Raw genomic sequence first — 21654 nt, 5'->3', positions numbered from 1 at the left:
AGTTTCTTCAGTGAAGACAACAATGACAAGTGAACATGGAATAAATTGAACAGCGTCACTGCTACAGATTGTAAACCCAAATGTGGGCCAGGATGCGGCAGAAAGAATCATAGAATACTAGGACTGGAAGGGACCTCGAGAGGTCATCGAGTCCAGTCCCCTGCCCTCTTGGCAGGACCCAGTACTGTCTAGACCATCTCTGATAGACATTTATCTAACCTACTCTTAAATATCTCCAAAGATGGAGATTCCACAACCTCCCTGGGCAATTTATTCCAGTGTTTGACTACCCTGACAGTTAGGAACTTTTTCCTAATGTCCAACTCAAACCTCCCTTGCTGCAGTTTAAGCCCATTGCTTCTTGTTCTATCCTCAGAGGCCAAGATGAACACATTTTCTCACTCCTCGTTATGACACCCTTTTAGATACCTGAAAAACTAAACAAACCTAATTCTTTCAGCCTTCCTTCATAGGTCATGTTCTCTAGACCTTTAATCATCTTGTTGCTCTTCTCTGGACCCTCTCCAATTTCTCCACAGCCTTCTTGAAATGCAGTGCCCAGAACTGGACACAATACTCCAACTGAGGCCTACCTAGCGCAGAGTAGAGCGGAAGAATGAATTCTCGTGTCTTGCTCACAACACGCCTGTTAATGCATCCCAGAATCATGTTTACCAGGAGCAGAATGGGCATGCGGGGTCAGGAAGGGCACATGAGGGACAAGGAAAATCATGACAGCAGGATGTCAGGTTGATGGCTGTGCAAAGTGGGCAAAGGGATTGGCTGGAAAGTGAAGAGATAAACAAGAAATCAGTTCATTAGGAATTATTTGCACTTTAAACATTTATACATGCACCCCATTTAATTCTGGTTGCAGAATTTGATTCCTTACTTGTGATCCTAGAAGGAGGGTTTCTGAAAGAGAAAAAAGAATGAAAATCAGCATATGGTAACATCAGAAAGAATGAACTGAATTCAGACAGAACATCTCAGATGAGTAAAATCCACTCATGTGCCAATATCAGGGTCTTGTGTTAAAGCTTTTACCTTCCATGCCTAAGACTTGAGAAAATTTATGGAACTGGTAGGCAGAATTTTAAAAGTCCACTATGCTCAGATAGCTAGCATAGAGTAGCTTTGAATCTCCTCCATTCACCTGGCTACAAGCTTGGTGGTAATTAGTTATTTCCAGTGTGTGAGGATAAACAAGAAATGTAAGGCAGTCCCTACTTTAAGTCAGTCATTACAAAACCCTCAGCCTGGTGAGGAACATCTGCAGTGCAGCATTTGGGGCACTAAAAGTAACTCCCCCTTCTAACAGATAAGGCAGCAGTAAAAGCTGAATATTTCGATACCATTTCTGAGTGATGGGATTGTGACACCAGAGTTCCATGAGTGACATGGTGGAAGGGGGAAAAGACAAAGACAAATCACCTGTTGTCTCGAGAGATTTATAATGAAATGGAGCAGTACCTGTCATATTGCTATTTACCAAAAGTATCATTATAGTCAGGCTTTTAATTGCAGCCCTTAATCACTGGAACAGTTCCAAATGTTTAGTCTCTCTTGCACATTAATGTATCATTTATGCCACAATATATATGTAAGGGCATGTCTGCATTTCTTTTGGAACTAGACTAGCCCGTCGGATCAAAATCCAATTTTGGTGTGTTTTATTAAAGTGGGAAAACACTGATTTACAGGTTTAGTGGCTCCTCAAAATGCTGGTGCAGTCTGTGAAGCAAACAATACATATTCTCAGAATTAATGAGCCTTCCTAGGGCCACCAACTACACATGGAGCCAGAACACAATGGTGCCTGAAAAAAGGAGCAGCTACTGTATGTCAGACAGCATCTGCAAAAGTAGGGCTGGGTTCTGCCTTAAGGCACATCCCGCTGGTACGTGGGATGCATTGCTTCAGAACATGGCAGACTGTCTCCAAGGTGTGTGCTACATCTGGGCAGAGGAAGCTGAAGTAGCCCTCTCGGTGGGTGAGGTCACCTCTGCTGGCTAGTGCACAGGAATGGTGGAACATGAGACTTGCACTTGCCTATGCACCAGTCCCACTCCCAAGTGAACTCTTTCCTACTTCAACCACACCAGCTCCAGATTTTCAACCCAACCATTAGGCAGGAACCAGCAATGCGAATTAGGCTGCCCAGGAACATTACAATAGGGAAAAGGCTGGTTTGAGCCATTCCTGCACCCCGGGCAGCAGGCACACAATGCATGCATGGCTCCGGCCCTGGGCGCACGGCACATGCGCGGCCCCGCCCTCTGGCGCGCTGTGCACCTTACAGCTGTGATCGGGCATGCAGTGCCTGATTGCAGCTCTAAGGGGCACCACACGGCCCCAGCCCTGGACACACGGCGCCTGATGGCAGCTACCCAGCTAGCCTCCCCCCTTCCAATCCAGTCCTGCATAGGGGTTAGGAAGAGCATTAGAAGGAAGATGGAATTGGTGACAGCAGGGAGTCAGGCTGGTGTCAGTGGGAGAGTAGAAATTACCTCACTAATGGAGAGTGAGGATGGGAGGATATTGGAGGAGGAGGTTTGGTTTGTTGGAGGGAGAGAGCTGGAAAGAGTCAGGAGAGGGAACTAGGCTGAGGGAGTGAAAGATCGAGCTGCTCGAAAAAACGGTGTAAATTGTTCATTAAAATGACATTGCAATTTCAACAGTTGTAAAAAAGGCGATCGTTTCTAGTAAACTTCATGATGGTTCTTTCTGTGCTCAAGAGAGTTTAAAATGTGTGACCAGATACACATTTACTGTAAAAACTAGCCAAGATTAAAAACTCTCCCACAAGGCAGGGCAGGCATGGTTTGACACCCTGCTCCCCCCCTCCCCACAGCTTCTCCCTTTAATTTCCTAGCTCAGTAAAGGTCCCCATATGCAAAGTCCAGCCTTTCTTTACGGGCATGGGATCCTGGCTGGAGCGGCACTTCAGAGCATCAGGCGACACTTCCTCCCAAGAACTGAGAGTTCCCTGAGGCACCCCTGTCCCCTGCCAGGCTAAAAACGGATCGTCAGGGCTGGGTTCCCCACTCTGATGTGGCCACACACTGCACTAGCCACCAGCTGGTCCCCAAATGGGAGACTCCATTCTGCCCTCAGGGGGAGAACCACACTGCCCCTGGTCCCTGCAGGCATTTTGCAGATGGTGCACTCGGGCAGATAAGGCCTCAAGATAAGGGATAAGCTGAGGACCAAATTCTAGTCCATCTTTCTGCCATTCTGGCTCCAATCCCCTAGCTGGTGCCAACAGTAGGAAGATCCTTTCAGAGTTGCCTAAGGCTGTGGGCGGGCACCAGGCTGGGGTGGTGGAGGACAATGGTGGGGGGAGGGATCGATATACGGTCTCCTTTCCTACTCAGCGCAGGACATTTAAATAGCCCCCATATGCCATTTCAGACACCTATTTCTCAGCTCTCCTAAAGCTGTTGAAAATTATGCACGAACTGCAGGGCAGCAAGGTACTCAGCAACCAGCCTTACATATAAGGTCATCTGTGGTGCCTATAGCCTTCTATGGTGTCACTAACACATCCTTTAAATGGGACCAATGATGGAGAGGTGAGCAGAGGTGAAATAATCCGTCTTTCCTCAGCAGCTGGCATCATATCCAGTCCCAACATTCAGGTCTAAATTATATCATATACATTAAGGAGGCCGTGTTTTTTTTTTAAATCTAATATTATGCTTCTGAGAACAGAATTTACCTAAGTAAATAATTATTTTTAAACCCAAGATTTAGGCAGCTTTAGTATTCTACATTATGCTAATGTTTGACAATTACTAAGTGTGGGTATCAGCCAGTGTTTTTTTTTTTTAAGTTTAATTTAAAGCAATTTGACATGGAAAGGTTATTACTTTAGTTGCCAATAAAAGCTGTACTTTTAACATAAGTGTACACCAAGCCCTAGGGTATGTGACTATTATCTTTTCTGCAATTATGTGGTGTTCTACATGAATGTTAAAAAAAAACCTTAGAAATATCAAAAGTACTAACTTAGATACAATATTAAAGTTGAATAGATAAATGGGAAACCCAGTTAGTACAGACACAACATAGGTTTAGGTTTCCTCCTAGAGGTAATATTAGGAACAACGCCATCTGGCTTTGGCTGAATATATTAATTCAGACTATATATTAATACCACAAACAGTGGGGGAGCAGAATACTGGTTGATTTTATAAACATTCTAACTTTAAGATGCAGATGTGTCCATTTTGTAAACTCACCGGGCATTTACAATAAAGGCACCTTCTTTCAAAAACTCATCTATCTTCTGTGCCTTTGGCATTAAAATAAAGGGGAGAGACCATTTCTTATCAGCCATCTCAAGCTTCTTTTTCCCCCTTACAAAAGGAAATCTGTGCTTGCCACTAACTCTAGGACTAGATTAATAGGTTTTTAAGCCAGGAAGTACCGCAGAGCACTTGAGTTCACCTCTTGTATAACAAAGGCCATAGAATTTCACTCAGAAATATTGATTTAAGTCGCTTGCCCAGCACCACATAGCAAATGCGTGAGAGAGCAAGGAATAGAACCAAGTTCTCCTGGATCACAGGCTGAAGCCTTGACCACAATCCGGCCCTATCTCTTTAAGGGGCAGACCAGGCTGAGAATGCCCCAGCAGTACACCTCCCCATTAGGTCCACCAACAGCCGGGTGGAGCTATTGTGCCTCTGTCTAGGAACACAGGAGAAAGGGTGACTGCTACACCAATCTTTAACTTTCTAAGTGGTACAACTACCTGGCCTGAAAATTGGTGATGATCATAGTATAAGCTGGAGTTGTTGACTCGAGTCCCACGACTTGAACTCGAGTCCGACTTAAGTTGCCTATGTGACACGACTTGAGACTCGACTCAGGTTCATTGTTTGTGACTTGATACTCAACTTGAGACTTGCTAATTTTGTTAAATCGACTTGGTGAAAAAATTGTCCAAAAATGCCAATATTGATGGCTTGTACAAAAGCGACTTGACGTTTTTAAAATTAAGACTTGAGACTCGACTTGGGACTTGACTCGAAAGTGGCTTTAGGGACTCGAGACTCGATTTGAGACTTGAACTGTAGTGACTCGACTTGGACTTGACAATGACGACTTGAAGACAACACTGGTATAAGCAAGGTCCTCTGAAATGAGAGAGCCCAGTCTCCTCAGGCTACCGAGGACAAAGAGAGAGAGGACATTTCTTTGGCAGGAATGAGCTGCAACACCTTCCAGGAGATAACCTGAGATCTGCAAGCATCATGGATTGGAAACTATCAAGCTGTGTCGTAGACTGATAGCCAATCAAATAAAAACACCTGTCACTGATCCCAGTGAGGTGCAGAGAGCCGTTCAGAACTACCAACTAGCTGAGGAAGGTAGACACACACCTCACTGCAATGTCAGGAATGAGTATCCTGGGAAGCTACGCCGGGGCCTTCCTAAGTCCTACAGGGCTCAAAATCCAGACTTCCGAAACCAATTCAGATAAATGCCCTGCCTCTCTCTTCCTTCCCCTTGCCTACTCATTCAGAAGGAGAGCACAGCGGGTAATAAGCTGGAGGGAAGCAAGCTCTGGATCCACACAGCTGGAGCTCATTACTTTTTGAGATTTTGGATTTTGAAAAATGCAGTCGCTCATTTTGGGCGTCTGGGTTTTTGTGTTTGAAGTGAGTGTGGAGCTCGTGAAAAGTCCTTGAGTATCCATCTGGCTTTGAAGCCACCTCTCCTCACAACAAACAAAGCCAAGGCAGCTGAAATTCAAGCTGCCCATCATAACCTACCCATGTGCTTCCATGGTAACCTGGAGTGACCATCTCGAGACATGAAAGGTGAAGTCAGTCTTCACAGCTTGCTCAGTCCTTGGTCGGTCTGCTGAAACTGGAAACAAAAGGCTCAATTACAGTGCCAGTGCTTCAGATTACTGACATTTGCTATTTTACTCTTTCATTAGGAATTGCAACAAGCAGTTCAGCAGAGGTCATAAGGACAAGAGAACAGCCATACTGGGTCAGACCAAAGGTCCATCTAGCCTAGTATCCTGTCTGCCAACAGTGGCCAATGCCCGGTGCCCCAGAGATAGTGAACACAGCAGGTAATCATCACATGATCCCTCTCCTGTCATCTAGTTCCAGACAAACAAAGGCTAGGGACACCATTCCTACCCATCCTGGTTAATAGCCATTGATGGACCTAACCTCCATGAATTTATGTAGCTCTTTTTTGAACCCTGTTAAAGTCCTAGTCCTCACAACATCTTCTGGCAAGGAGTTCCACAGATTGTGCGCTGATTGAACAAAATCTTCTTTTTATTTGTTTTAAACCTGCTACCTATTAATTTCATTTGGTGACCCCAATTCTTATATTATGGGAACAATTAAATAAGTTTTCCTTATTCACTTCTTCCAAGCCAGTCATGATTTTATAGACCTGATGATTTTATAGGTCCACACTAAGATATACAAGCCACTCTGGGATCATTTGGAATCACGCCTGATGAGTTCACCCATGTTTGCACCTTGGGATGAAAAGCCAGCCAGAGAGATGTGAGAATAACATGAAGCCCTCCAGAATATGACACAGAATGAGGCAAGTGTGGGAGCTAATGCAGAAACAAGGGTTTGTGAGCCCAGAAAAATAATGAAATGTTTAAGTCTTTAATTGTTTTGCTTGACAATTTCTCCCATAATTAAACTTTCTATGAAGCCTGTGAGTTTGCCGAGCATTGTCAATAAATTAGATCATGCACAAGAGGCAAGTTTTCCAAGCCAAAAAGGCTCTAGTCTTAATAAGAACACTCGGCGGGAAAAATGACTCTACATGAAACATGAAATATTTATTAAGTATCAATGGTCTAATAGAAAACTTAATGAAGACAGGTATCTTCTTACACTTTATCCAGCATGACGACAATTTGTTGGCAAAACGCACAGCTAACAGCATGATGAAAAAACTTAAAAAACAATGAATAGTCCTGCTGCACCTTAGAGACTAACCAAGAATGTTGATGGTATGATGAGCTTTTGTGGGCACAACCCACTTCTTCAGATGAATAACAGCATGATGGTGAATGTCAAGTCTGAAACAATTACAGCAATTCGCCACAATGACGGGTAGCAAGCGTGTGGTTGTGTAGTACTAATAAAAATAATGACATCCATCCACAATTATTTATGTTACAGTAACATATGGCTGCCAAATGAAAAACAAATGACAAAGATTTGCAAGTGAATTCTTGCAAATAAATTTTCTTTAGTCACACAGACTAGGCTCAGAAGTCCTCAGATGAGAGACCATATAAATGCAGAGGGCTGTCATTATTATTGTGCCATACTTTACTGTCTCTAAACAATAAGCCTGATTTCGTTACCCATACAGGTTTTTCCACTGATGCAACTGCATTGATCATTGGAATTATTACTGATTCACATTAGAGAACTACCAGTTCTTAGGAATTTTACAGAAACAAAACACAGTTTAAATAAAATGTTGGCTTTGTCTGCACTGTGCAGCTTTTAGCAACACGGCCAAGTCAACACGGCTGTGTCGCTGGAAGTCAGGCAGTGTAAATGCTGTCTGTTGGCATTCTTGCCAAGAAACTACTTTCTCTCTCTCTGGGTGGGGTTTGCACTGTTGACAGGAGCATGCTTCTGCTGACATGCCATTTATACTGCCACTCACCAAAGCAAACGTTTTGTCTTTCTAGGGGGGTGCGTGTGCACGTGTAAACTACAAAAGCTTTGTCATTCAGTTGCTGGTGGAGACAAAGGCTTTGGCCCACATTTGTCTACCCAAGGTAAAGGTAAAAAAAGAGCCCAACAGTGCCAACAGCTATGCATGTGCTTAACTTAAGCATATGAATTGTCCCCATTCACTTCAATGGACTTTGGATCAGAACAATCACATTTGCTAAACATAATTCTCTGCTGCATCTTGACACCTAACAGATTTATTTGGGCATAAGCTTTCATGGGCAAAAACTCACTTTGTCAGATACAAAGTGGGTTTTTGCCCATGAAAGCTTATGCCCAAATAAATCTGTTAGTCTTTAAAGTGCCGCAGGACTCCTCGTTGTTCTTGTGGATACAGACACAGGGTATGTCTAGACTACGTTTTTCTTTCAAGAAAAGCTATGCAAATTCGGTGCTAATTTGCATATCTTCTTCTGATTGCTTTTTTGAAAGAGCTTTTTTTTCAAAAAAGCAAGCATTTTAGATGCAGTTTTCGAAAAAACCCTCTTTTTTCGAAAGAACCTGTAAACCTCAATTTTTAAGGAAGAAGGTTCTTTCGAAAAAAGGATTCTTTTCTTTCAAAAGAACAGCATCTAATCTGCTTGCTTTTTTGAAAATTTTTTTTGAAAAAGCGATTGGAAGAAGATATACAAAGTAGCACCAAATCTAGATATCTTCTTTTGAAAGAAAACATAGTCTAGAGGTACCCTAACAGGGCTACTTCTCTGGTAATTTTCTGTTAAATGTAATACTTTTGTGGCAGGGAAGTGTGTGTGTGTGTGTGTGTGTGTGTGTACACACATACTATTAAAAGCTAAGTACACCAGGAAATATGAAATTGAGTCATTCAGGAGCAAATGCAATGGATTTATTTTGTGATATCTCATTTAACATTTTCAGCATTTTCAGGTTGTTGGTTTTTTTTAAACAATTCACAGATGTCACCGACACAACATGAATAAAAAACACCCAATGAAAAGCATGCAGCACAGACCGACTAATAATGTTTGCTTTAAAAAAATGTCCCCGTTAAACTAAACAACTGCTAAGGGCTTATCTGTAGTAAATGTACCTATATTTTGTAAGTACTACCTTCACAGAGATTTGAATGCATAATGTGAAATATTAAGAAATAGTGAAAAGGAAGAATCACATTCATTTTTATACATAATTATTGCTAGATGAAATGGGTAGACAGGTCTTCAAACAACAGCTTAAACAAGGAAGCAATAATTTTGTTCTAGATGTTTATATCATAAGGTCACAATCAACACTAGTTTAACTCCATTTTGGGTCTGCCAACAGAAGGGACAAAGGGACAAATTGTCCAAAGGCCCAGTGATTCAAAAGGGCCAGGGTATCCCTGTTGCAACTGCTGCTAATGAAGGAGTGGTGGCAGCCAGAGCCCCAATCCCTTTAAATAGCTGACGGAATGACACGTTGCACATTCTGGAAGGCTCTGAGGGCTGACTGGAAGGGCTGGTGTGGTGCTCTCTGGGCAGCACTGAAGCCTGGCTGCCCCCAGCCCTACTCCTTCCACCTGAGGTTCCGCCCCCTCTAGGACTACAGAGCCAGCCCTCCCCACATTGCCCAGGGGTCCCAGCCAGTCTGTTGGCCCCCCTGCTCCATTATCTGTTTTCTGAAGCATTTGAAAAGATATATTGTGATATTTTTTTTAGATGTAAAGAACCCAATTCTGTAAGGAAATCAGAATTCTCTGGGGAGGAGCATTTTAAGTCCCGTAGGCCACATCACCACTTGCTGCACTGGAGATTGATCTTCTGGTGTTTGATTTAGTGGGTCTAGTTAAGACCCGCTAAATCAAATGCTGAGGGCGGCTCCAGTCAGCAAGTACTCCTTAGAGCAGTGAGGAGTAACGGAAGTTGACAGGAGCATTTGCTCCCATTGGCCTCCCACTGTGAAGACCAAGGTTGGTTTAAGTTAGGCAGACTCCAGCTATGTATTTTATGCAGCTGGAGATGTGTACCTTAACTCAACCTTCTGGGTGTTGACCTGGCCTTACTGTATAAACTATGATGAGAATCAGGATTCTTTCCTGTCTGTTTTCTATTCTTATGCTCATTACAAGTGCTGCAAAGAAGAAAGATGCTCAGATCTTTTCTACCACAAGCTTTGACCACCCTCTATGGCCAAATTGTGGCCTGTCATGTAATCTGAAGCTTCAGATGCCAGGTATACTACAGCTGCCTGCAGGTCTGTCACTTGAGCCAGCTTCCCCGCAGGAATGTCTGCTACCCAGCGCTGTACCAGAGGCTTCAGGTCTTCAGAATGGATGAGTGGTGTGTCTACGATTCCCCTATAAATACCACACACACATATGCTGTTAGATTTTGCATCCGTAGTACATACAAAAAGAGTGGAGATAGAGATACAAAATGCCACTTAGAAAAGAATACTGTAAAATAACAGAAGTGAAGATTCTAATATGCATAAGTTCTGGAAGAAGGGGTGCTGATTGTGCTATTGCACCCCCTGGCTTGAAGTGGTTTCCATTATATACAGGGTTTACAGTTTGGTTTGGTGGATCTCAGCACCCCTGCTACACAAATTGTGTCAGCATCCCTACCCAAGTTAGACATCCCATAGCTCTACTAAGGCATTATAAAGAAACTTCAATCATCATTGTCCCTTACTGTCTTTTACTTTTAATAAAACGTCTTAGCAATTTGCTCATAAAGAGAGCACTCATCATTTGTATTGTTGGCTGACCTCGGGTCCCCATTATCTCAGGTTACTTACTATAAGACCCAATTTACATTTTCCTATAGAAAACAAACATGGCGTAGAAACAAAATGAACACAACCAGTCTGTCTCTGCATTTTGGAAATGTGCTCCACTTACCAAATTTATTTTTCATCAGTGTGCAGCCTAATGTTGCGCAACATGTTTGCATACAGTTCAGAAACTGAAAACGGCCCAAATTTCCATATGCAAAAAATACTGAAAACAAAATCCAGTATCTCCTTTCACAAGGCTAAATTCACTTTAAGATGAAAAGGGAGCAGTGAAAGCAAAAAGTTAAGCCAACTATGCCAAGTATAAACCCCCCATTAAATAAATACATGACCAGTTACAAAACATGTACTAATCTGGATTGTTTCACTCTAATGAGTTAAGTACAAAAAGGTATTAGAAACTCTGTTCATTTCCCTCAAATGCCCTACAAATGAGTGGAGAGCGTAGAATGCTCAATACAGTACTAATATTTGGCTGGCATTTACGACGTTAACTAGCACTGATTTGTCATACTCCTCCTTAACAACATATTTGTATTTTGTGAAATGTATAATTTTTTCAGTCCCTGAACAAATATATTTACATAAATGTGTCTAACGAGAAATTACATTTAACTTCTCAGAAATGACAATAACTAAAACCTGAACTGCCAATTCCACTTCATTAGTGTAGTAGAAATGCATTCCAAATGTTAATAAAAATTCCAACATGCTGATAAATTAGCGCTTCTAAGGAGCATGTGACACCTTGGTTAACATATTCAACCTCAATTATATTTCTCTTCAGCACCCTGTTATCTGGAACCTTTGCTGGCAATCAGAGGTGCTGTTTTTCAGCGGCCAATTTTCTAGATAATGTAGCTTATCAACACTGTGGGTAAACTTGCCAATGAAATCAGGCTGCACTGAACCACACACACGCTAATTGCATCTCTTTTTTATGCATATTTACAGACTGTCACTTCAAAGAAATCAGTGGCCCATTGAGGCACCCAGTTAGCTGGAAGAATTGCCTCTTGCAAATGAAAATTAGCAAACAAGCTAGTGATAAATATGAAATGAACAAAGTATAAAAATACCATTTTGTTCTGAAACTTCATCGGCATCCCAATTTATACTTCCAAGGAAATAGGTTTTAGAAACACATTGGATTCTGGGTATGTGATTTACCTTTTGTTTTAAATGAAGTCCGAAATCTTCAGTTTACCACGTTACTAGGTGGAAAGAATTCAGAATGCCTCACCCCATGCCATTTCCACAAACAGGACCCACTTTAAATACCAGCTTTATTTTTGCTTGTAATTGTCAATAAACACCATAATTATTCAGAAATGGTAAGCAAGAGCAAGTTGGTTGAGCTCTCACAAAATGATGAAATAGAATAAATTCCAGCATAACACTGTGGACAGTCTATTTTATTTCTCCTAAGCACAGTCTCATGCCTACCTGTTTAGTGCTGGTTTTCTAGAGAAAAAAAATACAGTTTTAGTTGCAGAAGTGAAAGCTGTAGTCCTAATCCTTCGCTCACTTATAGCAGTTTTACATTGGTGTATATCCACTGAATTCAGTGAAGTTAGGGCCGGTCTACACTGGATCTGGCAACTTAAAGTAGGCAACTCCAGCTACGTAGAATATGTAGCTGAAGTCCGATTACCTTAAGCTAAGCTCTGTGGCATCCCTACAGGGGAGGCCAAGTTTCCCTTACTCCTCTCAAAAGGAAGAGTACTGGAGGCCAGTAGGGGCACCCTCTGAGTTCAACTTTTGTGAGCCTTAACTAGACTTGCTAAATCGAACTCCGAAAGATCAATCACAGCAGTAATGATCTTCTTTTTAGTGTTGACAAGGCCTTAGTCTTGATTTGCACCAAGCACTGTATCTGTTGGCACAGATTTGCAGTAATTGATTCTAGGTTTCCATGCATCTATAATATTTTTATATGCTAACTAGGAAAAGCTAGTCTTTCCCAATGAGGTGTTTGTTTTACGAAAAAGAAAACCCTGTTTAAGAAAAATAATATATTACACCAATATAAAGTAAAAATAATATAGCTTCAGAAAAATTATATATATTTTTCAGCCAACTTCAAACAGGTAACATGGAGACTAAATGTAGTTAGCACAAACTATAAATAATTGAACCATTGCCTTTAGCATCCCTTCTTTTAATTTTGTTTCAAGAGTAAAAATTCTGCTTTAAAAAAATATCACAGGCAATTTTTATAAATAGAAAAAGATGTAGCACGCAACTTAAAGTTGCAAACACACACTGAAGATACTATAAATATTAAGCATGTCATTGATACTACACATCTTCTGGGAAAGGCTTGGTGCCAAGTTGGGCAATTTAATGTTGCAGAACCCTTTTAGGCAGATTTTAGTTGGCTTCTCACCAGTTCCAGCGAAGACAAGTGCCAATGCATTAATTCCCTACCTCATCGAGTATGCAATGCAGAGCCTATCAATACTTTCTGTTGCATGTCAATGTTTTATCAAACTGCTGGTTCCTTAACATTAACCTGAACATCAATATAACCTGATTATCAATTGACCAAATTTTTAATGGCAATTTGAGACATTAAAATAATAAAAATTAAGAAAAAAAACCCAGAAAGCCTTAAACATCTCTACATATAGAGAGACAGTGGGAAAGAAATCACTTAACTGGAATTGTTATATGTGTTCAATCCCCATATGGGGGGGGGGGAACGTCCCTCTCAGTCTAACTTGATTTCTTTCAGACGAGCTATTAATTTGAATGAGTTAAGTGCACTCCACTTACTCAGAAAATGTTTAATCAGGAGATCCACTTAATTGGGACCTCTCTCTCATGGAATTACATTTAAATCCAAAGATACTTAACAGCAATGTCTGCTGCTTAATGGGGATAGCAAAGCTGCTTAATTGGGACGCCTTTGGGTGATATAGTGGGGCGTAGCTCTTTCCTGTACTGCAGTCTCACACTTGCAGGCGCTCCAATAATTGGGACACTTGCAGAAATTTGTATGTGCTTCATCCTCCTCCTGTGCTCCTTTCAGACCAACTCTACGTGCTGGGCATCTTACAGCTGCCTCTCGACTAGCACTGAGCAGACAGTAGTCGGCCCCATTGCACATGGCATCTCCTTCCTACTCCAGGCACCCATCTAATAACATGGCAGGCTCTGTAGTTCCCTGGATTGCAAAAGAAGCAGGAGATCCTACGCTTGAGAATCTTAATATCCTTGGAAGCAGAGGAGATGGGGCTTGCATGGAATGCAGGCAAAGGGATCTGCAGCACTGTCGAATCTCCACAAAGCAAGGAGCTGACATGTTCAGAGGGCAAAGCAGAGCTTATTAGTCGAGGAAGTTTGGAACGGGTCCCATATGAAGAGAGGTTAAAACGACTGGGACTTTTCAGTTTAGAAAAGAGGAGACTGAAGGGAGATATGATAGAGGTCTATAAAATCATGAGTGGTGTAGAGAGGGTGAATAAAGAAAAGTTATTTATTAGTTCTCATAATAGAAGAACTAGAGGACACCAAATAAAGTTAATGGGTAGCAGGTTAAAACTAATAAAAGAAAGTTCTTCTTCACACAGCGTGTAGTCAACCTGTGGAACTCCTTGCCAGAGGAGGCTGTGAAGGCTAGGACTATAATAGAGTTTAAAGAGAAGCTAAATAATTTCATGGAAGTTAGGTCCATAAAAGGCTATTAGCCAGGGGATAGAAATGGTGTCCCTGGCCTCTGTCTGTCAGAGGCTGGAGAAGGATGGCAGGAGACAAATCGCTTGATCATTGTCTTCGGTCCACGCCCTCTGGGGCACCTGGTGCTGGCCACTATTGGCAGACAGGCTACTGGGCTAGATGGACCTTTGGTCTGACCCAGTACGGCTGTTCTTATGTTATGTTCTAATAACTATGCATGGCAATGGCATTAGTTGTATGTGGAACCGGTGTAGTATGGAAACTCAGGCCAGTTAGCTTCTATTGAAGTTGCTGACAAGGTCTTCAGGGGAAAGACAACAGAAGGAGTTAGGTGAGCAAGCCAGTGAAAGCACCGAGTAGCACAGGCTTACAGGGCCGGGAGTCCTCTATCAACTATGTTGCTATGCAAAACTGTAACTCTGCAGGACGTGGGCTTCAAAAATCAAACTTCAGGGGACAAATCTGATGCCCAGAATTTTGGTTCACTAGGGTTCAGATAACCAAGGTTTGACCATAGTTGCTGTTCAAGAAACTGAAAGTCCAAGCTCCAGCACCAACGGACCTAACTATACAGAGCACCTGTCTGAAGCTTGTGCTCTCTGAAAACAAACCAGCATGAATATTTTTGGTGGGAAAAAAGGATTAATGCTATCCAAAGTTTGCAAAATCAAGCACTCTGAAGACAGACTCAACGTAGAGGTTCTCTCGCAATGTCTACTCAGCCATGCTGTATATATGCAGTATTTTCTTCTATCACTGCTTATTTTGTAATATAGATTATTTCATATTTACTTTATTTCATTATATTCATAATTTGATTGTTGTATTAATGTATTGCCAAGGCAGCTCAATTAACTGAGGACATGTTCCCAGGCAGAATTTATCCCCACCATCTCTCAGGGTCTCGGTTGCACAAGAGCAGCTGTAAGTTCTTACCTGGACTAATTGATCAGCCCTGCTGATTGATGCCCAGCTGAATTATTGCATTCCTTTCTCATTCTAGCCTGGCTCTCTCAGCTGCCGGCCTTGCCAAGTTTTGAGGATGTACTCATCAAATGAGAAGTTGCAAGTCTTTATGCTGCTTCAGCCCTCCTCTAGTTGGGCTTCCTGCCCCCAGGACATAGCTCATGCTTTACTTGAAGGTGGCAAGTATTCCTACTGAGTTTCCTACAGAAAGTGGCACAAGACAAAGTGAATCTAGCCCATGATAGAATTATGAGGCATTTGACACACAAAAATTTACTAAAAGTTTCTCAAAGTATTTTGCAATTTCCCAACCATGTAATGCTCTAATTTTCATCACCTTCATGTTGCACCAATGCCAGTTCTTTGCATTAAAATACATACAGGTTAAAACTCTCTAGTTCAGCACTTTCTGGTCTGGCAACAAACGTGGTCCGGCATGATTTTAGTTAGCTGAATGTCCACTTATCATGGGTTTGGCCAAGTTTCCCATGGCCCCATAAAGCTTGTTTACAACCACCAGTCCTGGTTGTCAGTGTTCTAGTCTGTTCTTTAGCTCTAATTTACCTTTACATGTCTTCTAAGAGTATAGCAAGCAGTGGAAGTGTTGGTAATGCTGCTAGACAATACTGAGTTCCCATGGTCTGGCAAATTCTCTGGTTCGGCACTGGTCATGTCCCGAGGGTGCCAAACTAGAAAGGTTCAACCTGCAGGAAATTTTACACATATGATGAATTTAACTTTACATAAACAGCTTAGCTGCAAATTAAATCAAACACCATACAGTATTTTATTCTCATGGGCAGTTCACACTTATCTTTCCAATTCAGCAGGCATTGTATATTGTGTATACCGCTCTAAATGAAGATGAGTTAATTTAGTGTGTTGTTTTTCCTCCTTTTGTAGCATCTGGGCCAGATCTACTGTGAGCATAGCAATGTTGCCACTGATTTCAAGAAGATTATGGCATTCAATGTAAAGGGCTGGTAGGCTTTTATCACTGCATATTGGATAGCGCATTGGCTATTTGTATCTATGATCTGGGTTGGAGCCAAAGAAAATTTGCCTCATGAGCATAGAAGCCAGGAAAGAATTTCTCTCTCACTCACTCTTCAAATTCCCACCTCCTCTCCTGAGTATCCCTCCCAAAAAGAAAGGTGATGTGAAGTGCTACTGGTGAACTACTACATTGTGAGACAGGGATATCTCTGCATCGCTGCAATGCCTAAGTTTTGTAGTCATTTAAAAAATAAGTAGATGAAAGCTGACAAGAACAGGAGAAGAAAAAGAAGCAAAATGTTTGCATGTTGAAAGAACGTTCGAGGTCAGCTATGGAGATGTGGAGATATGAGGAGCTGGATATAGCCAAAATCCATCAAGCATCACTGTTGAGGAAGAAGGATGGACTCTGGTTTGTGCTTACGTTCTTTCCTGAACTGGGACCCAAGTGCTTCACTGTAAGCAGCAGGGATGTAAAAATGGGGTTCTAAATGGAACCCCGTAACCATTCAAATTCATCCTGGCCACACAGTTACACATATGGAACTAGTAGCCCCTGTCAGCCCCACTTCCAATGAGACTTCACTGCAGGCTCTGCAGCTGGCTCCCTGGGAGTGGGGCCGGCCACCCCTGCCGGCGCTGCTCATGGGGAGCTAACGTGAAACCTGGGGTGGGAGGGAGCAGTCTGGACTGCCACAGACAGGGGCTGCTCCAGCGGGCCGCACGGCGTGGGAGAGGAGCTGCTTCAGCCCCAACCAGTTAACTGGAACTGGTAAGCCTCACCCATTAAGGGAGAGGCTTACCAGTTAGCCCGTCAACCTTTTACAACTCAGGGGTGGGGCTGCTGACCTACAGAAAAGTCAGTCGGGGGCCGCACACAAGTGAGAAGCCAAAAACAAACAAACCACAAACCCTCACTGATGTGGCCCCTGGCTGAGGAGAAAGACACTCCTCACATTCCCCTCACACACCAGAGCCTAGAGGGGTCCAGCCTAGCAGATTTTGTGTGCTCCAGCCCCACAGTGGGAAGGCAGGGGGGGCCTAGAGCACCAGCACGAGCTCCCCAATGCTGGTGCTTGCCCTGAGCCTCAGGGGCCAGGCCCAAGCAAGCCAGGGCCTCAACCAGCCCCTGGGCCTTATATTCCCCACCCCTGGTTCACATCCCTCATAAGCACGAGCAGTTCCAATTGACTTCAGTAGGAATACTTGCCAGCTTGAAATCCAACATGTGCTTAAATGCTTTGCTAAATTGGGACCTATGTTCCTATTTCTGGGGCTCCACAGGTTCTGTTATTGAAGAAATGGCATGTTATAAAACAAGGCTCTATGCAAGGTTCACTTCAGTGCTCTGGTAAGCCTGTGAAACTAGGCCGGAGCCTTTTCCGCGGAGCAAATCACTCAGCAACTCCAATGGGCCTATTGCCTCAGAAAGAGGCAGGGCCCGCAACTGTGAGGTGCTGAGCGTTCCAAATGAGCGTGATGGGAATGGACGATGCCCAGCACTTTTCAAAAATTGGATTGTGAACCCAGGCTAGAAGATTTGATTGATGGAGGTTGTGTGAACATATCTGTGCCTGGGCCAGAATCTTATTTTAATGTGCAATATCAGACGGAGTGTGTGTTTCACATTTCCACGCCGGCAGAGAGATCAATTTGAATATCCAGTCATTGAAATGAACACAAGTGCATTTGAGTTCACCATGCAGTGCCTTAAGTACATGCAATTGCCAGTACGTAGGCATCAAGAGATCCTTACCTTGGTACATTGTTAATAATAAGCCAAGAAAATCCTGGGCAATATAAGTCTAATTCAAACCCCATAGAACTTAATGGGAAAACTCCTGGTGATTTGAGTGGGCTTTCAGCCAGACCATGTGTTATTATCAAATACTCATAACTAGTATGTCTAAACCAGGGTTCTTCAGGTATAGCAAAAGCTCTTCCTTGCTTATCACTGGCAAGTCTTCAATGAATCCCCCTTATTCCAATGGGATTCCTACATAGAAAAAATTCACACGAGTGGGACCAAATTCTAGGAAGAGTAAGAATTATTAAAATTAAACCTGGTTTTGGTTTATAAATAGAAAAAGAAAAGCCTCTGGAAATATTTTTTCGCCCTTGAAGCATCAATGTATCTTTTCTGCATTATCAGACAACTCACAGCTAACATGGAGTTTTACTAAACTCTATGCAAAAATGCAATCCATTTACTAGATATAAATATATGTATTCCTACAAAACTTCCTGCATCAAATTACCCGTTGGGCTGAAAAGTTTCCTGATTGTTAAATCCGTATATTTAACGAGCATGAGACATTTCAGCTCAATGGATAATTTTTTGCAGAAAGTTTTAAACATCTGAAAACCAGGGCCTTATAACTTAAGTGCCTCTTCAATCACAGTTACTCTGAATGCAGCACTAATATTCCAACTATATTAATAAAGGCTACCAATATATTTCTCAGCCAGAAAACATATTGAAACGTGACCAATATTTTCTGATTCTATTGGCCTCCAGGAGCTCCAACCTGTATATAAAAATTAATTCATTGCAGCTAACAGCCTCTCTGCTTTCTACCTCTGCTGTTAACAGTAGCTCTGCCTTGCTAGTTCTCATTGAAGCTTTGCTAACTTCATTCAGTCCGCCTTGCCCTGGAACTTGGTGTAGAGTCATTAGACCAAGACTTAGATCAGCAATGTTAAGCTGGGCAAATCCTTCTTCAGAAATAGGATGCTATTTAAATAATCTGTAGATCACAGTGAGCAAGGGATGGAATCACAATCATTATTAGTAGCAATAAATAACAATAATATAAAACAGCCAGCAAAGAGAAGCAGAGACCAGACCAAGAATCAAAATAAAAATATTTGCGGCTGAGCTCTTGGATATTTTCTCCACATTATGGATTAAAACATTTCATTTGGTTTTTTTTTTTCTTAATTTCATGTGAAAACAGTAATTTTCATCATTGCAGTTAGTTTAACTTCGGAGTTAAAACCCTGCACATCTTATGCTGATTGACTTCAGTGATCTATGGAATTTGACCACTTCCAATTAATGCCAACCACTTGAATATTTACTTGATGCTAATTTGCACTGAAAATTGTTCAGTAATGAGACTGTGCATGTGTGTGAAGCAAAAACTTGATTTTAAAAAACCAAATCAACAACATAACCCCTCAAACCTATACATCTTTAATATTTCAAAAATTAGGTAAAATGTAACCTGTAATAAATATTTTTTGACAAAATTACCCCTCAATATTCTGTAATTGCCAGAGCTGAACGGTGTCTCAATTACAGCACTACAATGTGGCTTTTAAAGTGCCGATATATTTGTCTGAAGTAAAAGAAAAAAAAAGAGAAGCATTGTCTATTACGTGTCAAAAGCCTTTTCTTTAATCAGAGAAGGCTTGGACAGAACTAAGGAACTATTTCAGCTGGAAGAGAAATGCTAAAAACTACCCTTCATGTTGTTGGAAAACCTATTATCAAATGCTAAAACCTTTTCTCAAATCCCTGAATATATACAGCCCTGGAGAACAGTTTGGTTATAGTGACTAAACCTTTGTTAAGTAGAAAACAAAATAAAAAGGGGTGCAATCCACCTGCTAATTAGAAACTTTGTTTTCCTAAATTTTCTTAATTTGAGCAGTGAATGCTTCTTATAACACTTCATTCTTTCTGTACTTTATAAAGTGAGACTACATTTTACTTACGGAGAAATGCAGTTGACTCTTACTCCCCTGTCAATCCATTCGGTTCCTAATGTCTGTGTTAATTTTACGACCCCAGCTTTTGAGGCGTTGTATGCTAACTGCTTCTGCGGGTGAGGAACTAGAATAATTTAAAAATAGGAAATATTGATTCTTCATGTATTAATATGCACAGAGAAGCTAAAATCACATCATGGACAGATGAACTATCTGCCCTTTCCACAGATGTTTGGCAGATAAAATGAAAGAATTACAATATAGCAAACCCCTCAATCTATATTTTTCCTAATATAATATTTTCGTATTAACAGCTGGAGGGTTGAAGAGAAAATGAAGAAACAACAGCAAAAAACCCTACCTGACTACAGATTTCAAAACTACAAAATAATACATTTTACAATGATGCACTCCAAATATTTGGCTGTATCTCATAACTATAAACATATGCAAAAACACACATACACTTTTTATAATACACACACAGAAGAAGCTGTGTGGACCGAGATAGTTTGCTTAATTTATAACCTCGCTATATTATTGAATCAGGTATTTGTGTGGATGTGAACATGTGTCCCCAAAATTCAGATCTCCTACCACTTTCAAAATCTGAAGCCTTTGAAAATGTTTCACAGATGTCACATGTCAGTCATAAAGGAAAATGATCGGCTTGTTAATTACAACGTTCAAGCTTGCTTCTGCTGTATGTTCTGTTCGTTCTACCCCATCACAAAGCTCTCACACTCTCAGTATTCCAAGGAAAACTACTTTAGGGCAGCTGGTGTAAACTGTCATAATGCCACCAAAATCAGAAGAAGTCAATTCCATTATAACAATTTACACCCACTAAGGATTTACTCCTTAAATATTTTTAGCTATTGGCTGCCATTCTGACCTATTTAAACAAAGTTGTTATAAAGCAGTGAAATCTAAACATGTGTAGTTTAACATCCAGCAACACTGAGATGTAAATCTTTTTTTCGGAGGGGAAAGAATCAGTATTAAAATGCCATTACTGAGGTAACAAAACATATTTCAACACAGAGTATATATAGTATTAATGCATTTTAAAAACCAAATATCTAACTGAATTTTTATAAGGTATAGCCTCATAGAAAATTGGCATTAGTTTCATGTAACTACAGGCAAGCACCATATAATATAGATAGGACAATTCAATAAACCAACAAGGGTTTGAAAATGAGCATTAAACAGCTTAGCTAGCAATTTTATGTCGCCATTATAAGTGCCAGATGGTATTCACCCCAGAATTTTGAAGAAATGCAGATAAGAAATTGCAGAACTACTAACTTGTATGTAACCTACTGCTTAAATCAGCCACTGTATGAGATGGCTGGAGGAAAGCTAAGGTAATGCCAGTGTTTTAACAAATTACCAATTTTTGACACGAGCGAGGGAGGGAGTGCTTTAAAAAAGAGCTTTTCCAAAAAAGGCTCCAGAAGCAATTCTGGTAACCACAGGTCAGTATGCCTAACTTTAGTACCAGACAAATTGATTGAAACAATAGAAAAGAACATCATTATCAGACCATAAAGGAACTCAGTATGTTGGAGAAGAGTGAACACAGCTTTTCTAAAGGAAAATCCTCTCTCACCAATCTATTAGAATTCTTTGAGGATGTCAATAAGCATGTGGACAAGGGTGATCCAGTGGATATAATGTACCTAGACGACAGAAAGGTTATGACAAAATCCCTCACCAAAGGCTCATAAGCAAAGTAAACAGTCATGAGACTCTCTGATTAAGAGATAGGAATAATGATCAGAATAAATGGTCAGTTTTCACAGTG

At 41.3% G+C, this 21654-nt stretch overlaps 1 protein-coding gene and 1 long non-coding RNA gene across 2 annotated transcripts in view; both read right to left on the bottom strand.

Annotated features, from left to right (window-relative positions):
• Window positions 1–440: 440 nt before the first annotated feature.
• Window positions 441–5887, bottom strand: LOC142831004 (uncharacterized). Its single transcript, XR_012906589.1, has 3 exons — window positions 5784–5887; window positions 893–915; window positions 441–783 (listed from the first exon to the last, which is right to left on the bottom strand). It is a non-coding gene; the product is annotated as an uncharacterized LOC142831004 (long non-coding RNA).
• Window positions 5888–8554: 2667 nt separating this feature from the next.
• LOC102457357 (uncharacterized) overlaps window positions 8555–21654 on the bottom strand; it is a 55840-nt gene continuing 42740 nt past the window's right edge. Inside the window, exons 11-12 of the mRNA XM_075938585.1 lie at window positions 19851–19968; window positions 8555–10047 (exon numbers count right to left, since the gene is read on the bottom strand). Coding sequence (XP_075794700.1) covers window positions 9852–10047; window positions 19851–19968 — 314 coding nt within the window. The 3' untranslated portion in view covers window positions 8555–9851. The remainder of the gene's footprint in view (window positions 10048–19850; window positions 19969–21654) is intronic.

Source organism: Pelodiscus sinensis, chromosome 11, assembly GCF_049634645.1.
Source record: "Pelodiscus sinensis isolate JC-2024 chromosome 11, ASM4963464v1, whole genome shotgun sequence".
Classification (NCBI taxonomy): Eukaryota; Metazoa; Chordata; order Testudines; family Trionychidae; genus Pelodiscus; species Pelodiscus sinensis.
The sequence above is the reverse complement of the archived record's forward strand: the minus strand, read 5'-3'. Positions and strand labels throughout refer to the sequence as shown.